The following is a 21504-nucleotide window of genomic DNA, read 5'->3' on the forward strand; positions in this document are numbered from 1 at the left end:
ATTCTTAAAAACGTTTTATCGAAATGTTCAAAAACCATCGACTGAAAAAGTGTCCAAAGTAAATAAACCACAAGGAAAATACGTTCATGCTACACTGATAGCTTTGTAGCATGTATAAAGTAACAACAAAACAATTAACCACTTCTTTTTTCAACCCAGGCTCATTCTGATTACGCACCCTCATATACATTTCTAGAGAGTTCCAAATATGTCCCAGGAGCTACATGTTTTTGCAGTTTTTGTTTTCAGGAATCCGCCATAGGACGTTGTGTATTCTCAAATTTCTCTAGCAAGTACACTTGCCATTCTCTAGCCATACACGCCTGTTCTTCTCACATAAATCCACCAGAGGCTGCTGTCAACTAACTAAAGCTGTGTCTCAAATGGCACACTATACACTATGCACTCAGGCACTATGTACTTCTGCACTTACACACTCAACAGCATAGTATATGTATGTAGTGTTGTCCCAAATGGAGTACTAATGTTTATTTACTAAACGGAAATTCAGTTTCCCTGATGACATTTGACGGTCTCCAAATCAGTGAAATAAATGACAGAAGTATCAAATAATACCTGCCGTGAGTATAATCGCATTTATCATCGGGAGGCACTGTAATCACTCTCGTAGGACAATTTTGCTTTCACCATGCAAAATAAAGTTATTAAACATGTGTGTCCGATAACTCCGCCCCTTCAGCTACGTGAGCAAAGCTGCGACTGTTGAGTGCGTGAAGTGTCCATCATTACACACTTCATTTTACCAGCTGAATGAGTGCATCATCCAGGTATTTAAAGTGCACTTATTATTTTTTGAGTTTTCAGTATAAACACACTGCTTACACTATTTAAACTACAAAATGATGTAGAATAGTGGGTAAGTATGAGATTTGGGACGCAGCTTAACTGACCAATCAACTGGTCCACCCACCTCCTTCCCTAAATCCAACCGATAGTGTTTTAAAAAGCACAGATTGACCCAACCACCCTCTACCCTAAACCCAACCAATAGTGTTTTCAAAAGCAATCCAGAATAAAAAGCCTTCCTGCAGCCTGATTTTTACCACATTTTTAGATTTTACCACATTATCACTGTTTTCTCGTTTAATTTATTTTAACTATTATTTTATTTTTATTTTGTTTAACTATTTCATTTATATTAACTGCTTTTCAGAACTATTCTTCACTGGACTTGAACCCCGTCATCATGATCCAACTCCACTCTGCATTAGGGTTGGGCAATGTCAACATCTTTTGTCGACATTAACAATTTGGCATTGTACGATGTCTAATATAGAACATTGCAATGGACGATAGCCTCGTTGTTGTAGGTAGCAGTAAATTAATCATTAATGAATAATTAAATAATTCATAACGAATTAACTAATTGTAGCCAACCGTTTAAACTACCTGACCCGCATGGTCTTTGTTTTGCCCATAACACAAATGACCACAATTAATTTTTCCGCAGGACGTCGGCATGAATAGGCCATGTGATCTGTGTCGTTATGATGGGGTCGACAAACTTGGTTGGTAAAAAGGTGCAAAACCAACAGGAACCAATCAACAGTATCTAAGGTTTTCGCTAAAATTAGTTAGTACAAGCGTGAAAGCGGAAGAATGAAGCATTGTACTGACGTTGTGACATGTTATCTGAAAGATTCAAAAGACCGAAAAGTTGTTAGATAGAGACAAGATTAATTAAATATCACCTTAACAGCTATAGTGAGATGCGATCCAGCGGTACAACCTTGATAAACTGTCCAACGTGGACTGCTCTCTGGCGTTTTGTGCTCCAAGCACCTACTGACTGCTGGAGCTCAGACACGCATACGCTGTAGCATGTCGGTTCAGCATCGTGATGTCTATCACCCATCAGGGATGGACGATGGCATCGTCTGTCCACCCAACCGTACTCTGCATATCAAGTCTGCCGATGTACGTGGCGAGCCACTGGGCAAACTGGTAACAGAGGAAAAGCCATCCATAGCAAGAAAAGGAACGCCGTCATACTTCGCCGTATTGTTTGCTTTAAAGACGAAATGCAGCCATTCGTTCCTCTGGCTACATAATTTGCGATCTTAAGAAATATTTATAGGGCTATGTTTTCAGAATGAGCCTGTGTTGCTTTTGTTTTTTTTTACCTTTTTTATTATTATGTTTTCCTCAGGGGCCTTTAAACATTAACTTATATCCCTGATAAGAAATTATGCTGGAAAAATAATCAATGATAAAAACTATTACGTTTGAAGTTTTAACCATAACACGACCAATACTTAACATTTCAAACATGCTCTGATGTGAAGGAGGACAGTGTTGAACTGCTGGTTAAAGAGTAATCATATCTGAGTCCCATAAATTCATAACTCACCATGTGCTCAGTCTATGACGTCTGTGTTTGGTCATGTTTGCAGAACTATTGTCAGTATGTTGGGAATGTTCCCTACCTGTAGTGTCATTTCTGTAAACACATCACCACTATATACACTCAAATCACCACCACACATACAAACACCACCCAATACCTACACCAGTGCTTTAAAAATTCACTTATAAGCAGGGCTGGGCGATACATACACATCGTATTTTCATAATGTATTGATGCTGGCAGTAAAAAAAAATGAGGCAATGTTGTAAACTGATACACATGTCGCAAAGATTTAATATAGTAATAATTAAAAGATGAGGTCAAATTAAATGTAAATACGTTACCTTTGATCCTCAAATGTACTGTGTGTGCTCCCTATGAAAGTTTGCTTGCAAAAGCATTGACGTCAAAGTATTTCTATCGCAAAATGTTTGCAAGCAACCATAAATGCAGAGCATTTTTTCTCTAATCTGTTTTGTTTTAGAATAACTGTCACTTTTAAAGCTTGTGTAAGGGTTAGTTCACCCAAAAATGAAAATTTGCACACTATTTACTCACCCTCAAGTGGTTTTAAACCTGAGTTTCTTTTTTTCTGTGAAGCATAAAAGAACATATTTCAAAGAACTTTACAATCCAGCAACTACTGAATTTTTAATAGTAAGATAAACAAATACAAGGGAAGGTCAATGGGTAAAGATTTATAGCTTTCTTTAAAATAGGGCTGCTAAATATTTCAGCATTGATACTGTGATGTGATCATTCGCAATAGTCACACCGCGAATATATGCAAAGTTGAGTATGGATTATAATTTAACATTTGGCAAAAGTTTTTTTGAGGCCTGAGACTGTGTGAGGAGTTTAAAAGCGTTCAGGCATGACAAATTATACCATTAGTAACTTTTTTTTCAATTTGTAATTAATTTTTATTGAATTATTTATAAAACAAAGACTATGCAGTATTAATTTACATTTGATTATTGAATTACTGTTTACTTGAGTACTGTTAGACTTCTCTGAAAATAATAAAATGCTGTTTATTTTATTCGTATCTTTCCCTTTATTGAATTTAGCTATGCTTGTAGATTGTTTATTAAATTTTATGCACTCGCTTAATCATCCCAATCAGTCTAAAATTATAAATTCTTCCCATATAGTTATTCAAATACTGTGATGAAATTGTATTAATATCGCAATATTTATCGCAGGAAAAAAATACAATATTAGATTTCTTCAATATCACACAGCCCTACTTCAAAGTATCTTCCTTGGTTTTTGACTAACAAAAGAAACTCAAACAGGTTTGTGACAAGTGAAGGGTGAGTAAATAATTACAATTTTCAATATGTAATAAAATGATTAACATATATAAAGTTAAAAACCATGTGGACAGCATAACTTGATTCTAACTGGTTAATATGACACGTTAAGATGTTTGTATGTGTAACTTATATATCACCTAAGTCTGGGAGATTAATCGAAAATGATATTCATTTACATCTTGTCAGAAAAGTTTGATTGTATTACACCTATACCACATGCTTTCATATAAAGCAGCGTTAAAGAGTCGTAGTTCACTGATAAGCTACACAAAAATGGTTTTTAGTATCAGATTTGATTTAATCTTGTGAGAAAATCATTCTGTGACAGCTTTTAGTGTCTCTTCAGAGAAAACAATGGCTCTGTGTAGTAGATGCTAATGGAAAATGACATGCGAAATAAATCCTTCTGTGACATGATTCAGTATTAGTGTATTTATTTGTTACTCTTAATCAATGAAAGCTGTGAAATCTTGTTTATGATCCAACACCATATATATTTACATTAGATGTCGCCTACGCTATTGACTGGCCATCCGGAGCCAGAGATATGTATACATTTATACATATATCTATGATCAGGGGCCTCATGTACGAAGACTTGCGTGGAAATCTTACTAAAACATTGCGTACGCACAAAGCTGTAAATGTGCGTACGCAGAAAAAAATTCAGATGTATGAAACACTGCGTACGCCCAATCTCTTCTTTTGTACATCTGAATGAACGTGAAACTGAGCTCAACACGCACGAGCACAAAACGCCTCCGTGGCTCCCCCCCTGTATGAATATGCTAATGACTCTACTTTGGCAAAACCCAACGAAAAAGCAAAGGCAAAAGCAAGCAAGAAGAGAAACTTTGAACAGAATGAGAATTGGAGGTGCTGCTTTCGGATGTAGACCGGAGAAAAGCGGTGTTATTTGCAAGTTTGTTCTCCGGAATTAACAACAAAAGAAAAAAATTGAGTGGGAGAGTTTAGCTGATGCGGTTAACACAGTTGGGTCTAAACATCGCACTGAGTGAATTAAAAAAGAAATAGTGTGGTTTATATGTGTAAAATGTTGCAATGCCCTTAACAGTCTCAGTGGCGCAGCTTGTAAGATGCATATCAACATGTTTTGACACGTTCGAGCATGAACTCAGTTCGAATCCCGCGTCTGATGAACTCTTTCTTCTTTTTTCCCCCGCTACATATTAGATTTTGCCAACTATTTATCACGAGAAAGACAAGTAGGAATCATTAACAAGTGTGTGCATCATATTTTATTTGCACATGTATTGAATGGTAATGTTTCTGATTCACGTATGCAAATTCATCTTCAGATAGTGTCTTTATAGCAACGTGCGTGCAGTACATAGCTCAGATTACATTGGGAAAACAGGCGACCGCTGCAAATTGCGCTTTAATGTTTAGCTGGTCAAATGTATGGTATGGAAACCTTATATACCTGCTAGATGAACCCGTCTCATACAGCTGCCATTGCAAGGCTCAGACACTTTGTAGAGAGGAATTTAACACAACTGCCTCTAGGAGTCGCCAATGGAAATAAAACACACGCACAAAAAATGTGCGTACGCCAGCCATAAAGCTGCCGTGAAGCTGCGCACATTCCCACGTTCAGTTCATTGTTAGTAAATCCAAACGTGAGTGATTCTGAGTGTGAAACCTGGCGTATGCAAAGTTTTTGTGCGTACGCAGCGTTGATACATGAGGCCCCAGGTGTTTTCACTGTGGTTAGTACAGATTTTTTGTTTTATTTTTTCATTTTTTAATTGCAAAAGTAAATCATTTTACATCACTGTTCTACATTAATGGATTAGCGACTTTTGCCGACAGAGCGTGTGTTTGTGTGCATGGAAATATATTATCCTACCTCCCGGTTAAATTTGACCTAATCCGTGTCCTAAAACACTTTCACTTTTTCACTTTTAATTCTTATGAAGGGAGTGATTCGTTTGTGAATGCATCTCCATTAAGAACAACTCATGTGAACCATTGATATCCCTTCGACTCAATGTGCATATCCACCTTTCTGATCTACATAGTAAATAACATTTGTAATATTTAATAATTCATAGTGGAAGGTATGAACATTGAGGCGCAGACGCTGTTATGTTATCAGACACCCTTATAGGTTACTTCAAAAACTAGCGGTACTTCACTTAGACAATAAAAATACAACTTTCCGGCACCGCAACGTCTTGTTGTCATATTTCACTTACATTGTTTGCTATTTTTATTGAACAAAACTAGCATAAGCCTAGTATTTAGTGTGAGTTGGTGCTAGTTTGCCTTATGGTCAGTGCGATAACTGACTGTATTATCATCAATAACTTTACTTGTTTAGCACAAAAGTTTGTACCATACAAAAACGTAAAACACAAAATCTTACTTATGTAATGTTTTGCCTTTATGCTTTGATTTCTGATTACTACACCTGTACGCAGAGCAAAAGTCCAGCATCTTCAGATTAGCTTGACTAGTGAATGGCTTTTGTGCAGGGAGCACTGTACAAACGTGGCGGCGGTATCGACACATGCTCAGGGTCTGTTTGCGATCGATATCTAGTGTAAATATCTATGATGTAACACTATACGCTTGTTAAGTGTGACATCACGCAAAGCAGCTTTCGGGTCCAAACACTATATCAAACTGTATGGGGAGACTCATCAAATGGTAATAATAAACATTTACAAAGCACTGTAATACTTTCGAAAATCATGGTTGCAATATATATATATATATATATATATATATATATATATATATATATATATATATATATATATATATATATATATATATATATATATATATCCATGTCTAATATCCGATAGCCAGAAAGTGATTCATTTGTTATAAATTGTTAGAATTTTGGTATTTGTCATGCAGCACGTCTAGAGACTGTTGTGTACACCATGATTTTATATAAAACTCAATTTAATATGTGATATGATTAAAGCACGATCATAAACAAACATTTTCTCAATTGAAATGAGTGGCGGCTTGGACCCGGAAACAGTTCATTATGCGTCACCGATACGTCACGACTTAAACCGATTGAGTTTTCCTGGATTTCTTCTTCATAAAAATTGTTGAAGTTTCCATGATTTGAAGCATCCTCCAGCCTTCAAATGAGATATAATAACCATTACACCAGGGCTGCTCAATCCTGTTCCTGGAGATCTACCTTCCTGCAACACAGCTGAGCTCTCACACCTGAACCAATTAATTAGGACCTGAACAGCACTTGATAATTACAGGCAGGTGTGTTTGAAATGGGTAGCAACTGAAATCTACAGGAAGGTAGATCTCCAGGAACAGGGTTGCGCAGCCCTGCATTACACCATGGCTCCCTGACAAGATGACAAGATGTGCATGACAATTGCAGCATTTCTCAATTCGATTAATCACCCAGGCAAAACATCACCCAGCCCCACTTTTAATCCCTTCATATTTCTTCCATCAATCCTCAAAAGGACAAATACTGTAACGGATGTAATACTATGTGGAATACTTCATGATGCGTGCAAATGCAGATTTTACAGAGAAAAAAAAATACTTACGTTTGGCATTGAGTAGTAGTTTACCACACTACTAAAATGAAAACCTATTTCTGTTTGTTTCCTTTTACTCCTTTAAAATAAGAGCTAAGCCACAGAACTGGAAATGTAAAGCACTAGAGGTCAACAGTTCATAGCAACAACTTCAAAGCCACTTGAAATCCTTCGTAAAAGAGAGAACAAGAGTAAATAAGACAGCACATGCTTTAGGGAATCATTATAGTGGAGATAAGACAAAATGGTCCATTATTCTGTCTTGGGACAGGGTCATATCCACGCCGCAGGTCAATACAGTGCATTGCTTCGATCTCTGCACTGTGTGTTCTGTGCCATACCGTGCAATTTATACAGCGACGGGCAACACAGTGCAATGAAAGTCACAGTATGTAACAAAGTAACCTCGCAGAGAAAACATTAAAGGTCCCTGGAGGAAACAACTTGCAAATTCAATGTTTAAGCATCTTTTCTTTAAGCGATAGTTCGTCCAAATATGACAATTCTGCCATAATTTACTCCCCTAAGGTTATTCCATCCTTTATCAACTTCTTTGCTCTGTTGAACACAAATATTTGGAGGATATCAGCAACGAAACTGACCTTGCCATTGATTTACTGCCATAGTTGGAAGAATAAACGTAAATGAGCATAAATGTGTGGCAATATCTGTTTGGTTTCTGACATTCTTCTAAATATCTTTCTTTGTGCTCAGCAGAGTAAAAAGAAGTAGGATTGGCTAAACATGAGGCTTAGTAAATAGGAGAATTTTAATTTTTGGGTGAAGTATACCTTTGTTTTAAAAGATGAGTCCACCCAAAAAACAATAACTTGTTATTTATTACTAACACTAATCCAGAGATTAATCTTTATCTTCAGAACCCAATGTAAGATACTTTAGATTAAATATGCTTTAACTTTCTTCACCTAGAGTTCCTTTACTGAAACAAGGATGGAGGATGAGGGAGCTCTCAGATTTCATCTAAAATATCTTAATTTATGATTCAAAGATCAACAAAGATCTCAAGGGATTGAAATGACATCAGGGTGAGTAATAATAACAGAATTTTCATTTTTGGGTGAACTTACCTGTAATATTCTACCAAATAAGACATTTCATTTATGTGATTAGGCCCAACCTAGTCAAATCTGAACTCTATTTTTTTTAAAGTGGAGTTAAAGACCTACGTATAAGTGTTTCCAGCGTTCTTGAAAGCATCCCAGCGTATGCTCCTAAAACTAATACCAATTAAATTTGATAGTGTTCCTAAAGTGGTGTTTTCTAGAGTTACACGCGACCGACCTTTGCGTCGCCTATGGCACCCCACACATCAAACACAAACTCATCTGGAAAAGCAAAATCGCCCAGAGTCTCGTCCAAAGCTTCAGCAAACTCATCTGGGTTCTTTTTATCCTTGCCAAGCTCCACCATTGTCGCAGCTGTAAAAAAACGTGAAGAGTTATAGAAGAGGCTAATTAAAAAACATACAAAAACAGGAATATGCATGGAAACATACCAAGTTCACTGTCTCTGATGCCCATGTAGCTCTCCAGGAGATCATCAACTTTCTCAATGGCTTTTTCTTCAAAAGCTGAAGGCTGAAACACAAAGAAAGAATGAATATTAGACATTCTCTTGCTTAAATGAAATTTATGGCTGATCTGAACTGTGCTGATCTGAAATAGTTTCTTTTTATTATTATTATTTCTTTTTCTAAGGGATTTTTTTAAAGTACCATATACAAGCGACTAACGACCTCAGAGCTCATAACACAAGGGGGTCAAACTCAATTTGTGGAGGCCAGCAGCTCTGCAGAGTTTAGTTCCAGCCCTGCATCAACACACCTTAGCTGTAGGTATCAAACAAGGAACTGAGTTTGATACCCATGTCATAATAGTTCTGTCTATAATTTTAAACAATAACCTATAAACCTTTACTGTCCCAATGAAGAAAATTAATATTTTAAAATTCTAAAACCCAATTGGTTTGTTTAGTTTACTACTGATATGTGACCCAAAGAAAATCAAACAAAAACCCAAAAAATCAGTCATAAGGGTTCATTTTATGATATTAAGATTCATATATCATTTGAAAGTTGAATAAAAAAAGCTTTCCATTTATTTTGTTACAATAGGACAATATTTGGCAGACAACTGATTGAAAAATCTGCCTTTTAAAAGCCCTTAAATTTGTGCAAATAAGGTGCTCAAACTAAGATTAACAAAAAAAATAAGTTTTGGCATTTACAGTAGGTCTTTATGGAATATGATTTTTACTCAATACTCTAATGTGATTTGGCATGAAAATAAAAATCAATAATTTTGACTCAATGAATTGTTGGCTTTTTCTACGTTTAAGTTTTGCCAGGGTTACGCCTTCTGTCCACAGTACCCCAGAGTTTTTAAACTCTGAAAACAGGGCGTTTTGGAAATGCTGAAGAGGCCATTTTAGTTTTAGAACACTGCTGCTCTGTGCCAGTGTGGATGCAGAAAGAGGAGACATCTGAAAACAGATGTATATATATACACACACACACACATATATATATATATATATATATATATATATATATATATATATATATATATATATATATATATATATATATATATATATATATATATATATATATATATATATATATATATATATATACACACACACACATATATATATACAGATGTGAATGAACAAGCTTCCACGAGTAAGAATGCAGACGAAAACGTTGATAAGAGGGGAAAGACTAATGCAGTGGTGTGGAAGTGGTTTGGCTTTTTAAGTTTCAATAAACTTTTGGTTTCAGTGCTCTGCAGCTTCAAACCAGCGGTGTCAAAGAGAAGGCAATGAAGCAAACACAGATGGCTATAAGGCGCCGTTTAGGATTTATATCAATCTTTGCTCATTAACACATTCATTACATGTGCATATACACCTATACTATTAATTGTTCAAAACATTTATGAAACTTGCACATATACATATAAACTTGATTTATGCATACAAACGCACGTAGATATAAACTCGATCCTTGCATAAACACCCACAATTATGCACTCATGTACAACTCGATCCTTGCATATACTTGATCCTCACATAAACACCTAAATTAACACTCACACACACACAAACGTGCACGCACGCACGCGCACACACACACACACACACACACACACACACACACACACACACACACACACACACACACACACACACACACACACACACACACACAAACTCGCTGTATGCTAGCATATAGCACTCGCGCAAACATACAAAATAAAATTCACAAATATATTTATCAGAAATCTAATTATTGCAGAGCTGATAAAATAGAAAGAATGTGATTAATAGAGGTATTACATATGTTAAATAATGAAAATGTTTTATATGAAATAATATAAAATATTAGTCTATAAATAGACTATATAAAATATATAAGAAATATTTAGTTTATTTGGGTTATTATACAGAAATATAAATAGACAGATAGAAACCCTTAAAGGACGTTCAAGATGAAAAGCAACCGGAACTATGAATGTACTCAAACAATTTTTTTCTATTGCAAATATTAATGTAGCCTATACTCTTTTTGATTTTTTAATTATTATAATAATTATTCTTTTTCTGCTTTTTATCTGATGTGGATGTCATAATTGTAAGATTTCTGTATTATTTTGATTGTTAAATATTCAGCATAAACAAAACAAACAAAAAAAACAAACGCTGATAAAAAGTTTCTGTTCATCACGTTGGTCAAGCTGACCCCCACAATCTCATTCATTAATTCATTTATTCTCTTTTCAGCTTAGCCACAGCGGAATGAACCGCCAACTTATCCAGCAGGTTTCTACGTAGCAAATGCCAGCCGCAACCAAACCTTGGGAAACCCCCACGAACTATCTCTACATATTTAATATATATGAATAATATATATATATATGAATTATATATATATATATATATATATATATATATATATATATATATATATATATATATATATATATATATATAAGCTGAGTCTGAGAGTTTTATTTATTTGATAGTTTGTTTAACATTTCTTAAACATTTCTAAATACATATAAAAAGTGAACATACATTTTTTGTACTGTTTATATATATATATATATATATATATATATATATATATATATATATATATATATATATATATATAGTTTTAAGTTATAAGAGCCTGGAGGTATTATAGACTTTGCAAATTCAGTTTTCAGACATTTATGGGTATAGAAATCTATTGTGTGCATTCTTGGCAGTTTTTTACTGGCTTTTTAATATTGTCCATATCGATATTGGAATTATATCGTATCGACTAAAATTAAGAAATATATATTGTCATATAATTTTTTCCCATATCGTCCAGCCCTACGAAATATAAATGTTTACAATACAGGAAATAAAGGCAAGCAATCAGTCAAATTGTGCAGAATTAGTGTAAGCGTTAAACAAATTAATATATTAACTTATCTGCGCTCAACCAAAAAATGTTACCTGAGAACAAATAATAGATTCAAAAAACCAAAGAATCGTTAGAGTCAAGATGAATGAAATATCACGCTTACAACTATAGTGAGATGAGATCCAGTGGTAGATCCTGGCTGAACTGTTCGATGTGCGCTGCTCTCACCTGGGGAGGTATGCTCAAAGCACCCACTGACTGCCTGGGGCTCAGACGTCCACATACACTGCAGCACGTGCAAGAGTGTGTGTGAGGTCACGTGATGTGCGTTTTCCGCGGTGTAGTGTGGATGGAGATCTTTTCAGAAATACTTAAGGAAACGCCAGCGGGACATAGATCATTTTTGCTCTAAAACTCAGTTTCCAAACTTAAATGTATTGTTGTAAGTGGGACTTAAGACTGGTTTAGCGTGATAAATGTATAGCAGAATAGCACAACACAGATGACGCTTTGCTACTTTTGTTAAAATAGAAGTTTTGTAAAAATTAGGAAATTATTAAAACTTCTAACCAATCCATAATCTTTTGCAATGATGACTGCAACTGATGTATAGAGTTATGATACAGCTGCATCGTTTCCATTTTTTCAAAGGTTGTCTTTGAATTTGAATTTAGGAAAAACATTTTTTTTTCTCTAAAAACCTTTGACTTAATCAATGTCAATGCCATTTCTGAAACATTTCTAGCCTCAAATGCTAGGCTGTTCAAGAATTCTTTCCTGTTTTTGCAACAATGCTTTTATACATCACAACACAATTCTCACCATACTGCTCACACACTTTTTAAATGATTATTTTTAAATTTATATTTGCCACAATGTCAGATGTCCTTGAAATTAACCACAATCCACTTTTATGCACAGTAAATCATATATTTTAGTGTGTGTCATATTGTAATTTTTTGGTGACCCTTGAACTAAAACAGTGTTGAGCCATTCATTCTATCTTACCAGCTCCTCTACAGTGGCCGGTCCTTTAGACCTCAGACGCAAAGTTCCTCTGCCCGTTCCTAACTGTGCAGAGCCAGACCTGCTTCCTGAACGCTGACTGATCATGTCTGAAGAAAAAAATGTATTTATATATCAAAATGATCATATCAATTTCCCTGCAAAAGCCGACTTCAACAACAAGATACTGGAACACTTACCAAATGCCTTTAAGGGTTCCACCATCTTCAGGAAAAAAGTTTTCCCTTTAGGCAGCTCCTTCAGCATTTTGGCGACCTCATAATGGCGACAGCCAATGAGTATTTGCCCGTTGATTGACTCAATCATGTCGCCCACATTGATAACTTGGATCTGGTGAATAATACTGCCTTCTCTTATTCTCTGCAAAAGAAACAGATGGTTTTCAGATGACTGCAGCAGACCCACCAGAAGGTATTTAAAAATACAGTTTTAAATTAATGTGATCATCAAAAATGTATTATAAAATGATCATTAGCTAAAACACATTTCTGCTGAATTGCCAGCAAATAACTACATTCCAAGTCTCAATTATTGGTCAAAATGCAGTAAATAAAACTACGGTAAACAATACGGTACATTTTACAAGTAAAATGTGATCAAGTCCTGTGAGTAAAAATGTTAATTTCAGCATCATTACTCTAATAAAAAAAACATTTTTATTATTGTTGTAGACATTTTTTGAAAGTAAATTTTATTTATTGTTAAAAATTATTATTTGGCATTTTGTTTTGTTTTTTGCATTCAATTTGAATGTCATAAAGGCATGGAAAATGGAACCGCAGTAAGCCAGAAGACGCACGGAAGTGGTTGGACACATTTGGACCCCTTCATGTATTGTTTGGTGATTATGTTTTTTCAAACTAGTTTTATTTGAAATATTTTTTTTACTTAAATTGAATGCATTTTTGTATGTAAATGACGGATTAAATAAACAAGAGAATCAAATGAAAGCAAATGGAGTGTGTCCGAAAACAAAGCCCAAACCACACTTTCACATCCTTAGCCAAAATGACAGAACAATTATTGGTAACACTTTAATTTTATGGTCCATTTGAGTGCAAGTAGACTGTCTGCTTAATATCTGTTGATAAACAGACATTTAACTGACTATAAGAAACGTTGCAAGTACATGTCAACTTACACTAACCCTAACCCTGACCCCAACCTAAGAGTCTACTTATAATCTAATGATAATTAGTTGGCATGTAGATGCAATGTAACTTTAATTCAACAAACATACTATCAACTGCTGTATTTACGTGGAAACCTTAATAGTTTTTTGTAGAGTCTCTATGAAGCCCAAGTAAACAACAGCTACTTGGAATAGATATTATTCTTTCAATTATACCATCAGAATTTGATAAAATATATTACAGTTTTACTGGAAGCTCAGATCATTCTTACCTTAATAAAAGCATAGCCAGCTCCATTATCAGTGATGGTGAGCCCCAGTGCATCCTCTCCTTTAAAGACCTCCACCTCTTTCCTTTGGCCCTTCACATGAGCGAATATAAAGTCCTCCAGTCCGATCTGGCCACCCAAAAGCTTGTCCATATCCACTTTGTGAGTGTTCAGTGTGCAAAACATCACCTGAGAACAAATGTAGGCATTTAGTTGACATATTTAACTAGGCTTGCTCTTATACAGGGTTGGCCAATTTTTTTACAACTCTAATTTAATTACCACCGTGTTTGAAATGAGCTATACAAAAAAAACTTGCCTTGCCTAATAAAGGGTTTGAACACAGGTTTCTTAAAATGTCTTGGAAAAGCTGTCAAGATTCTCCTGGGTTTAATCGGTCTCGGTTTGTTCTATTTTTTTCCCTACATGATGCTGAGATCAGATTTCTGTGTGGAGCACTGGCTGCAGTCAGATTCTTTGTGGCTTATACATGCAAACTTACTGAATTATCTCATTGAATTACAACAAATACAAGTAAAATTTATATTTGGAATTGAAAATGTAAATTGCTAATTCCTATAGGGCTGTACAATATATTAAAAAAGTAATCATTATGCAACGACCATAGGCAATATGCATATCACAGAGAGGTCCGATAAGCTAAACACATTTTATTGGCCAAGTACTTGTGTGTTCTGTTTATTGGTTGTTTATCCAATTTTTACAGATAGGACCTTACTATTTTTAAACCCACCTCCCAGGAGTTGCTTTTAGGCTATTACCTAAACTGGCCCCAAAGGTGAAGAGATACTCTCTCTGTATGGTCACGCACTGAAGCCAAGCAGGGCTGTGCCTGGTCAGTTCCTGAATGGGAGACTACATAGGAAAGCTAGGTTGCTGCTGGAAGTGGTGTTAGTGAGGCCAGCAGAGGTGCTCAACCTGTGGTCTGTGTAGGTCGTAACGCCCCAATATAGTGAAGGGGACTCTATACTTCTCAGTGAGTGCTGTCTTTGGGATGAGACGTTAAACCAAGGTCCTGACTCTCTGTGGTTGTTAAAAATCCCAGGATTCATACCCCAGGCAAATTCTGACTAAAAGTCACTTTTTTTCAACCAAAAATCAACAATCCAAAACACACAGCAAAAGTGTTGAAGAAATGGTTCACAGACAAAAACATTAACATTTTGTTATGGCCCATCTGTAGAGGGAGCTTCTGTAAATATCAGGTTGACTGCAAGGAGAAAGTCCAACGTGAAAGAGCTGGAACGTGAACGTGAAACATACCATTAATGACCTGCAAAATCTAGTCAGCAATTATATAGGGAGATTATAGAGAAGGGCATGAATTATTTTGGTTATTCAACTGTTTTTTCATGTTACGGTCCGTGGGAGTTTGGATTTTTCACTCTCTCTTTCTCCTTGTCTGTCATTCGCTGTTTGTCTCACCCCATCACCTTTTGATCTTCTATTTCTTCCTTCTCAGGCATTTGCTGATTAGATCCCGAGCCTGTCACTCCTCATAAGGGTGTTTTCTCGTTCACCAATAAGGCTTTGTCCCTCAGACTTTAAATTTGACCGGCATGCCTTGTTTGATCAGTGCTGTGTTTGTTTGTGCTGTGTACGCTCCCTTGTGTTTTTGTATTAGGGTTTGATCCTCGTCTCTTTAAACTAATCCAAATAACTGTAAATCCGATATGGTTTTAAAGTTCATCATTCCGTTTAGGGGAAAAAATATAAAGTTAACAAATCGCGTGACATACAGTTTGCTTGTAGTTATTCAAAGTGTTCAGAAACATTAGGTAAGTGGGTGTATTTCTCCGCTTTTTTGCATTTCTGTTAATTCTATTAGAGAGTATACTAAACATAATAGTTTTAATAACTCATTTCAAATAACTGATTTATTTTATCTTTGCCATGATGACAGCAAATAATATTCAACTAGATATTTTTCAAAGACACTTCTTTACAGCTTAAAGTCATATCCAAAAGCCTAACTAGGTTAATTACTTTAACTAGGCAGGATAGGGTAATTAGGCAAGTTATTGTATAACGATAGTTTGTTCTGTAGATTATCGAAAAAAATATATAGCTTAAAGGGGTTAATAATTTTGTTAAAAAATTCAAACTGCTTTTACTTTAGCCAAAATAAAAAAAATAAGACTTTCTCAAGAAGAAAAAATATTATAAGACATACTGTGAAAATGTCCTTGCTCTGTTGAACATCATTTGAAAAAGAAAAAACAATTCAAAGGGGGTTTAATAATTTAGATTACCACTGTATATCTAATTTAATATTATATTGTACAGAAATAACATTATCAAAATAAACATAACAGCAATATTTCATATCTTCCCAATATTGTGCAGAAATAATTTTCTCCTGACACACTACAGCAGAAATAACTGACTTTAATCATTTTTAGTTAAAAAAATACTAGTGTTCAAATAATTATGGCCACCACAGTAATGCAAGCAAACATAAACACTCCTTACCTCTGTTGGAGGAATCCCAAAGGCCTCTCCTATCTTAGCATAAAGCTCACGCACGTTACTGAAGCCCTCGATACGTCCTGTGGGGCTGCCGTGAGCCAGCTGTGTGTGGAAGATCAGTCGTGGGCGCAGACTGGTGGGTGGAGGTGGTAAACCCTCATGGGCAGCTCCTTCACCCAAGCCAACCCTGCCACCATCCAGACCATCCAACCCTGAGACGTTCAGTCCAGCCCGGATGGGTTCAGCCTCCTCGTTCTCCACCAGCGGAGACGCCTTCTTTCTGCGTCCCAATCCAAGTGGCATTTTTGGGCACTGCTGTCTTTAATGCAAAAGGTGTGTGCACAAGCTTTAATACCGTTCTTTATGTTCCCAAATCGAAGGAGAAATCTCTGCAATTCAACCCATTCAAATCTCCAGATCTATAATGCAAACAGAAACAGACTTTGATGAAAAAGTTTTAAAAATATTTTTTCGATATAAGAAAAAAAATTGAGGTAAAGTTGGTTTTATATTCACACATTCTGCCATTTTAACGGTCTGTATATTGTTTACTACACTAACTTGAATATTCAGCACATATATAATACGCAATAGCACTATTTAATTGACTGTGAACAATGTTGTACTTTGAGAGTCATTGGCTGATAATATAATTTCCCTATTTAGAATTTGCAAATAATACTTTTCTGAAATTATATCAAGGACGTCTGAATGTGTGAATATAAAAACTAAAAACGACATTTGAAAGAGATAATTGCAACTTTTAATTTATAAGTGTAACTTCTAAGTAATGCAAGCGTATATGTTACAACAGCAAATGTTTGAGTATTTTTGAGTATTTTTAAAGCACTGTAAAATACTTGCTTACACAAAGAAATAAAGAAACGCTTTCGATATTTTGGCAAAAATTAAATTTTTTTTCATGGCAAGGTTGACATATGCATGGAATTGCTTGTGTGCGTGTGAAACGTAGCTTGGAGGCCACTCCATTGAAAGTGCATAGATGGCGCTGTCGAGCCATTTTGCCACACCCACTTCTGAAACCTATAACAAATGTACATTTTCCCCACTTCTGGACCACGTGCAAAGTTTAGTGAGTTTTCGAGCATTTTAAAACTTCAAAAATCATTCTACAGAAAAAGAATACTAAGAATAATAAGAAGAATAAACAGAGCAATCCCAATACGGCCTACACACTTTTAGCACTATTTATTTGACAGTGAACAATGTTGTACTTTGATAGTCGTTGGCTGCTAATACGATTTCACTATTTAGATTTTGCAAAGAATTCTTTTCAGAAATTATATTAAGTCAGAATTTGAGATGTATAATTAACCGGTTTCACTTCTGTGCTTTAATTTGTCACGGTTAATTATTGGTAAAGGCTTCTTAACACTGTTTCTGCACGAAACTGCAGCAAAACTGCAGCAACTAAACAAAGTTATGCCAACTGTGCGCTAGTTTGTACACCGAGACTAATAACCACGCACATTAGATTAACTATGACTAAGGCAAGCTTGTGCAAGTTCATTATTTCCAATGGAGGGACGCGCACGTGATGCAACGAGTCCACACACTTTTTAGGCACACTAGTTTAGATAGGGGATTTTGTGACAGCGGGAATTGCAAACGGCAGAAGTTTGAGGAAGAAGCAATGAAAAGTACACCGGTTTGCAACCCCACTTAAAGTTACAAATATTAACGCCGATGAGAGCGATCATGTGGTGATATGATTCACCAGGCAAGATCAATCCATTGATTTCAGAGAAAGTGCAGAAAGTCGGTCAGCTGTTTAATGGCCCGAATCTCGTTGCACTGCATTCACTGCGTTCAGTGCAAATGGACGATGAATGTAAAATGTAACAGTGTAGATCTTTGCCAAAGAAGCTCGACTTTACCAAGTTTAAACTGAACCTTCGGCTCATGACAACGGTATTGTGCCGATGGTCATCTCAAAAATCCACAAACACAAAGAAATGTAAATCATAGCATAACAAGACTGAGCATTTACAATGACACATACCAAAACCAAAACCTTTAAAGAGTGGCGAAGTAAGACTTCTCTTCCTTTCTTTTGTCAGTTTTTTCTGGTTATTATATTGACATGGGTATAAAAACAATAGTGCAAAATCTTTATTTCTTACTGCAATGCTTCATTTTTGTTTGATGCAAACCATAAATTTATTTGTCATAATGTAATAGTTGGACTTTTTATAGCAGATAACTCGCATTCAAGCAAAGCGGCATGATAATGTTATTCATTGTTAGTATTATTGTCATCATCATTATAATATTGTATAATTATTAGACAATAATGTAGCAATTATTGCACAAATATCAATAGGTTATAACAGAATTATTTAAGTCGTTTCTGGTTTTTGTTAGTCCTGATTTATATTGTTTTCACATACAATAAATCTGCTAATATACAATTTGCAGTAGTGCTCATTCATTTTTGGTGGGTGCTTCTAAACTTTTTATGGTGCACCTAAAATATTTGAAGTTGGAAGCAACGGTGCTACCAGGTAAATAGTTAATTTCAAGCCCTGCTTTAGACAAATATTTTTTTTATTATTATTTATTCATTGTTCTATCGTTTATTTACAGTGTAAAAATAGTTTAAATGTTAAACAATTTACTTATTTTTAGCACAGAGAGAAATTGACTATTGTTTTTTAATATTATTTTGTGCTAGTTAATTAATTTCTGAGCAGCTATAAATAACTCTTTAAAATATAAGGTGTTTTCATGTGATTTTCTAAACTAGTGGTGTTTAGAAATTAATGAATGCATAATAATTATGATAACCGTGAAACCGTGATTATTTCTTAGACTATAATCGTATAACAAAAACCTATAATCACTGCATCCCTAGTCAGAATGTGTGAACATAAAACCAACTTTACCTCAATACCCAAGTTTGGCTGATTCCTAGTGATTCACTTTTGTTCTCACAACTCTGAATTTACTTTATATCTTGCAAGATATTGACTATTTTCTTAGAAGTGCTAAAGGCACAGTTATAAACGCAGCATTGATTATAAACTCAGAAGCTAATAGAGTCAGAATTTTAAGAAAAACTGACATTTATAACAAATTTACAATTCACAAGCTTCAACATATGAGGTTATTATAGCGTAAATTTATTACACACCAGCCTCATGCAAACAAATACAAGAATCAGTTAATCAGCAAAAATGTTAAAAAATATTTTTTTTCAAAGATTATTTTAAAAATGATACATTATAGGTCCATAAAACTTTTATTTATTTTATTTCAATAAAGAATCCATATATGCTATCAATATATTTACATTTATATGAGATCCCTGTCACCTTTTTATCAAGCATTAATCACAAAAGAAACATTTGTTCATACAAGCAAAAACAAAACACTATATAATATAACCCTAAAATGAAATTTGTGTGGCTTTTAGGTAATAAAGTAGAAATAATGCAAAAATTTCCATACATCTAATAACTAATTATGGCTCTGTCTTGTTTATTGATATACCGTTACATTAGTCATCCTTCAAACAAACCTCGAACTAGTAAACAACAACCTCACTAACTGATGAATTCAACTCAAATACTTAAACTCGCCATTGAAAAAGTGCTTTCGTGAGTTAAAAGTTTAAGGGTTAAAGCATCCTGGGATTCTATTCATAGACTCAAGCTAAGGTTAGCACGTTAGCATCCTGTAGACATCACGACACTTACCAAACTAACACTGGCAAGGAGAAAACCATGAACCGCTGGACGCCGAGCTTATAGTAAGTTCATTACAGGGGATGATTGTTGAGGAGTGTTAATGCAGGAGTTTAGGGAGTGTTGTAGTGTGTGCGAGGAGGGCGGACATCACATCACTCAACAGAACACACACTTCTTCCTCTATTGACACACTGAACAGCAGCGCAGCTCAAACACACGCGCGCCCGCTGCTGCCGCCTACAGCACAGAAGACATTACAAACTTTACAATGTGATAAAACTCACCTTCATTCATTCCTTTTCCTTTGGCTTAATCCCTTTATTTATCAGGGGTCGCCACAGCCAACTTATCCACATATGTTTTACACACCAGATGGCCTTCCAGCTGCAACCCAGTCTTGGAAAACATTCTTACACTCTCATATACACCATGGCCAATTTAGTCTATTCAATTTACCTATAGCGCATGTCTTTGGACTTGTGAGGGAAACCGGAGGACTGGAGAAAACCCAGGCAAACACAGGGAGAACATGCAAACTCCACACAGAAATGCCAACTAATCCAGCCTGGACTCGAACCAGCGACCTTCTTGCTGTGAGGCAATGGTGCTGGCCACCGTCTCACCCTAAAACTTATTATTTTTACAAATGTATATATCTTATCATTAAAACTTGGCTAAATTAAGCAAAATTAGTTCTTGTTTATGCATAAAAGACAATTAACAAAATATTGATCAACTATTTCATATAATTTGCATATTATTTGTGCTGCTGTCTGCAATAGATATCACAAAATAGCTCAGCTCTTTTTTGTACAATTTTAGGTTAGTTTGAAATGAAAATTGCTTGATCAGACTACATAACTTAGTTCACAAATACAGGAGATTGCAATGGGATTTAAATCAATAAAAACGTTCCCCCATTTTGTGTCCCCTAACACACACTTTTCAAACCAGTTACACCCTTAATGACAACATAACTAGTTTACGTATAGTAAGAAATTTTTAATAATTCATATGCTTTTAATTTTGTAAAAAAAACAAACTAGTTATAGGAAGTACTATTTTAAAAGGAACAATTGATAGTTAAATTTGATACTTATAAATAATTAACAATTTGATTAATGTTCAGTTTACCCACTGGCTCAGATGAACTACTCTCTCTCTCTCTCTCTCTCTCTCTCTCTATATATATATATATATATATATATGTGTGTGTGTG

At 35.1% G+C, this 21504-nt stretch overlaps 1 protein-coding gene across 2 annotated transcripts; it reads right to left on the reverse strand.

Annotated features, from left to right (window-relative positions):
• Nucleotides 1-6518: 6518 nt before the first annotated feature.
• On the reverse strand, nucleotides 6519-20470 carry gipc1 (GIPC PDZ domain containing family, member 1). 2 transcript variants are annotated; one of them, XM_087242527.1, is made up of 7 exons: nucleotides 20295-20470; nucleotides 16579-16994; nucleotides 14089-14274; nucleotides 12864-13044; nucleotides 12667-12773; nucleotides 8758-8839; nucleotides 6519-8680 (listed from the first exon to the last, which is right to left on the reverse strand). In XM_087242527.1, exons 2-7 carry the CDS (start codon nucleotides 16876-16878, stop codon nucleotides 8529-8531), a joined length of 1008 nt encoding a protein of 335 aa, XP_087098653.1. In that variant the 5' UTR covers nucleotides 16879-16994; nucleotides 20295-20470; the 3' UTR covers nucleotides 6519-8528.
• Between the last annotated feature and the right edge of the window lie 1034 nt (nucleotides 20471-21504).

This window comes from Danio rerio, chromosome 3 (assembly GCF_052040795.2).
Source record: "Danio rerio strain M-AB ecotype USA chromosome 3, GRCz13ab, whole genome shotgun sequence".
NCBI classification, from domain to species: domain Eukaryota; kingdom Metazoa; phylum Chordata; class Actinopteri; order Cypriniformes; family Danionidae; genus Danio; species Danio rerio.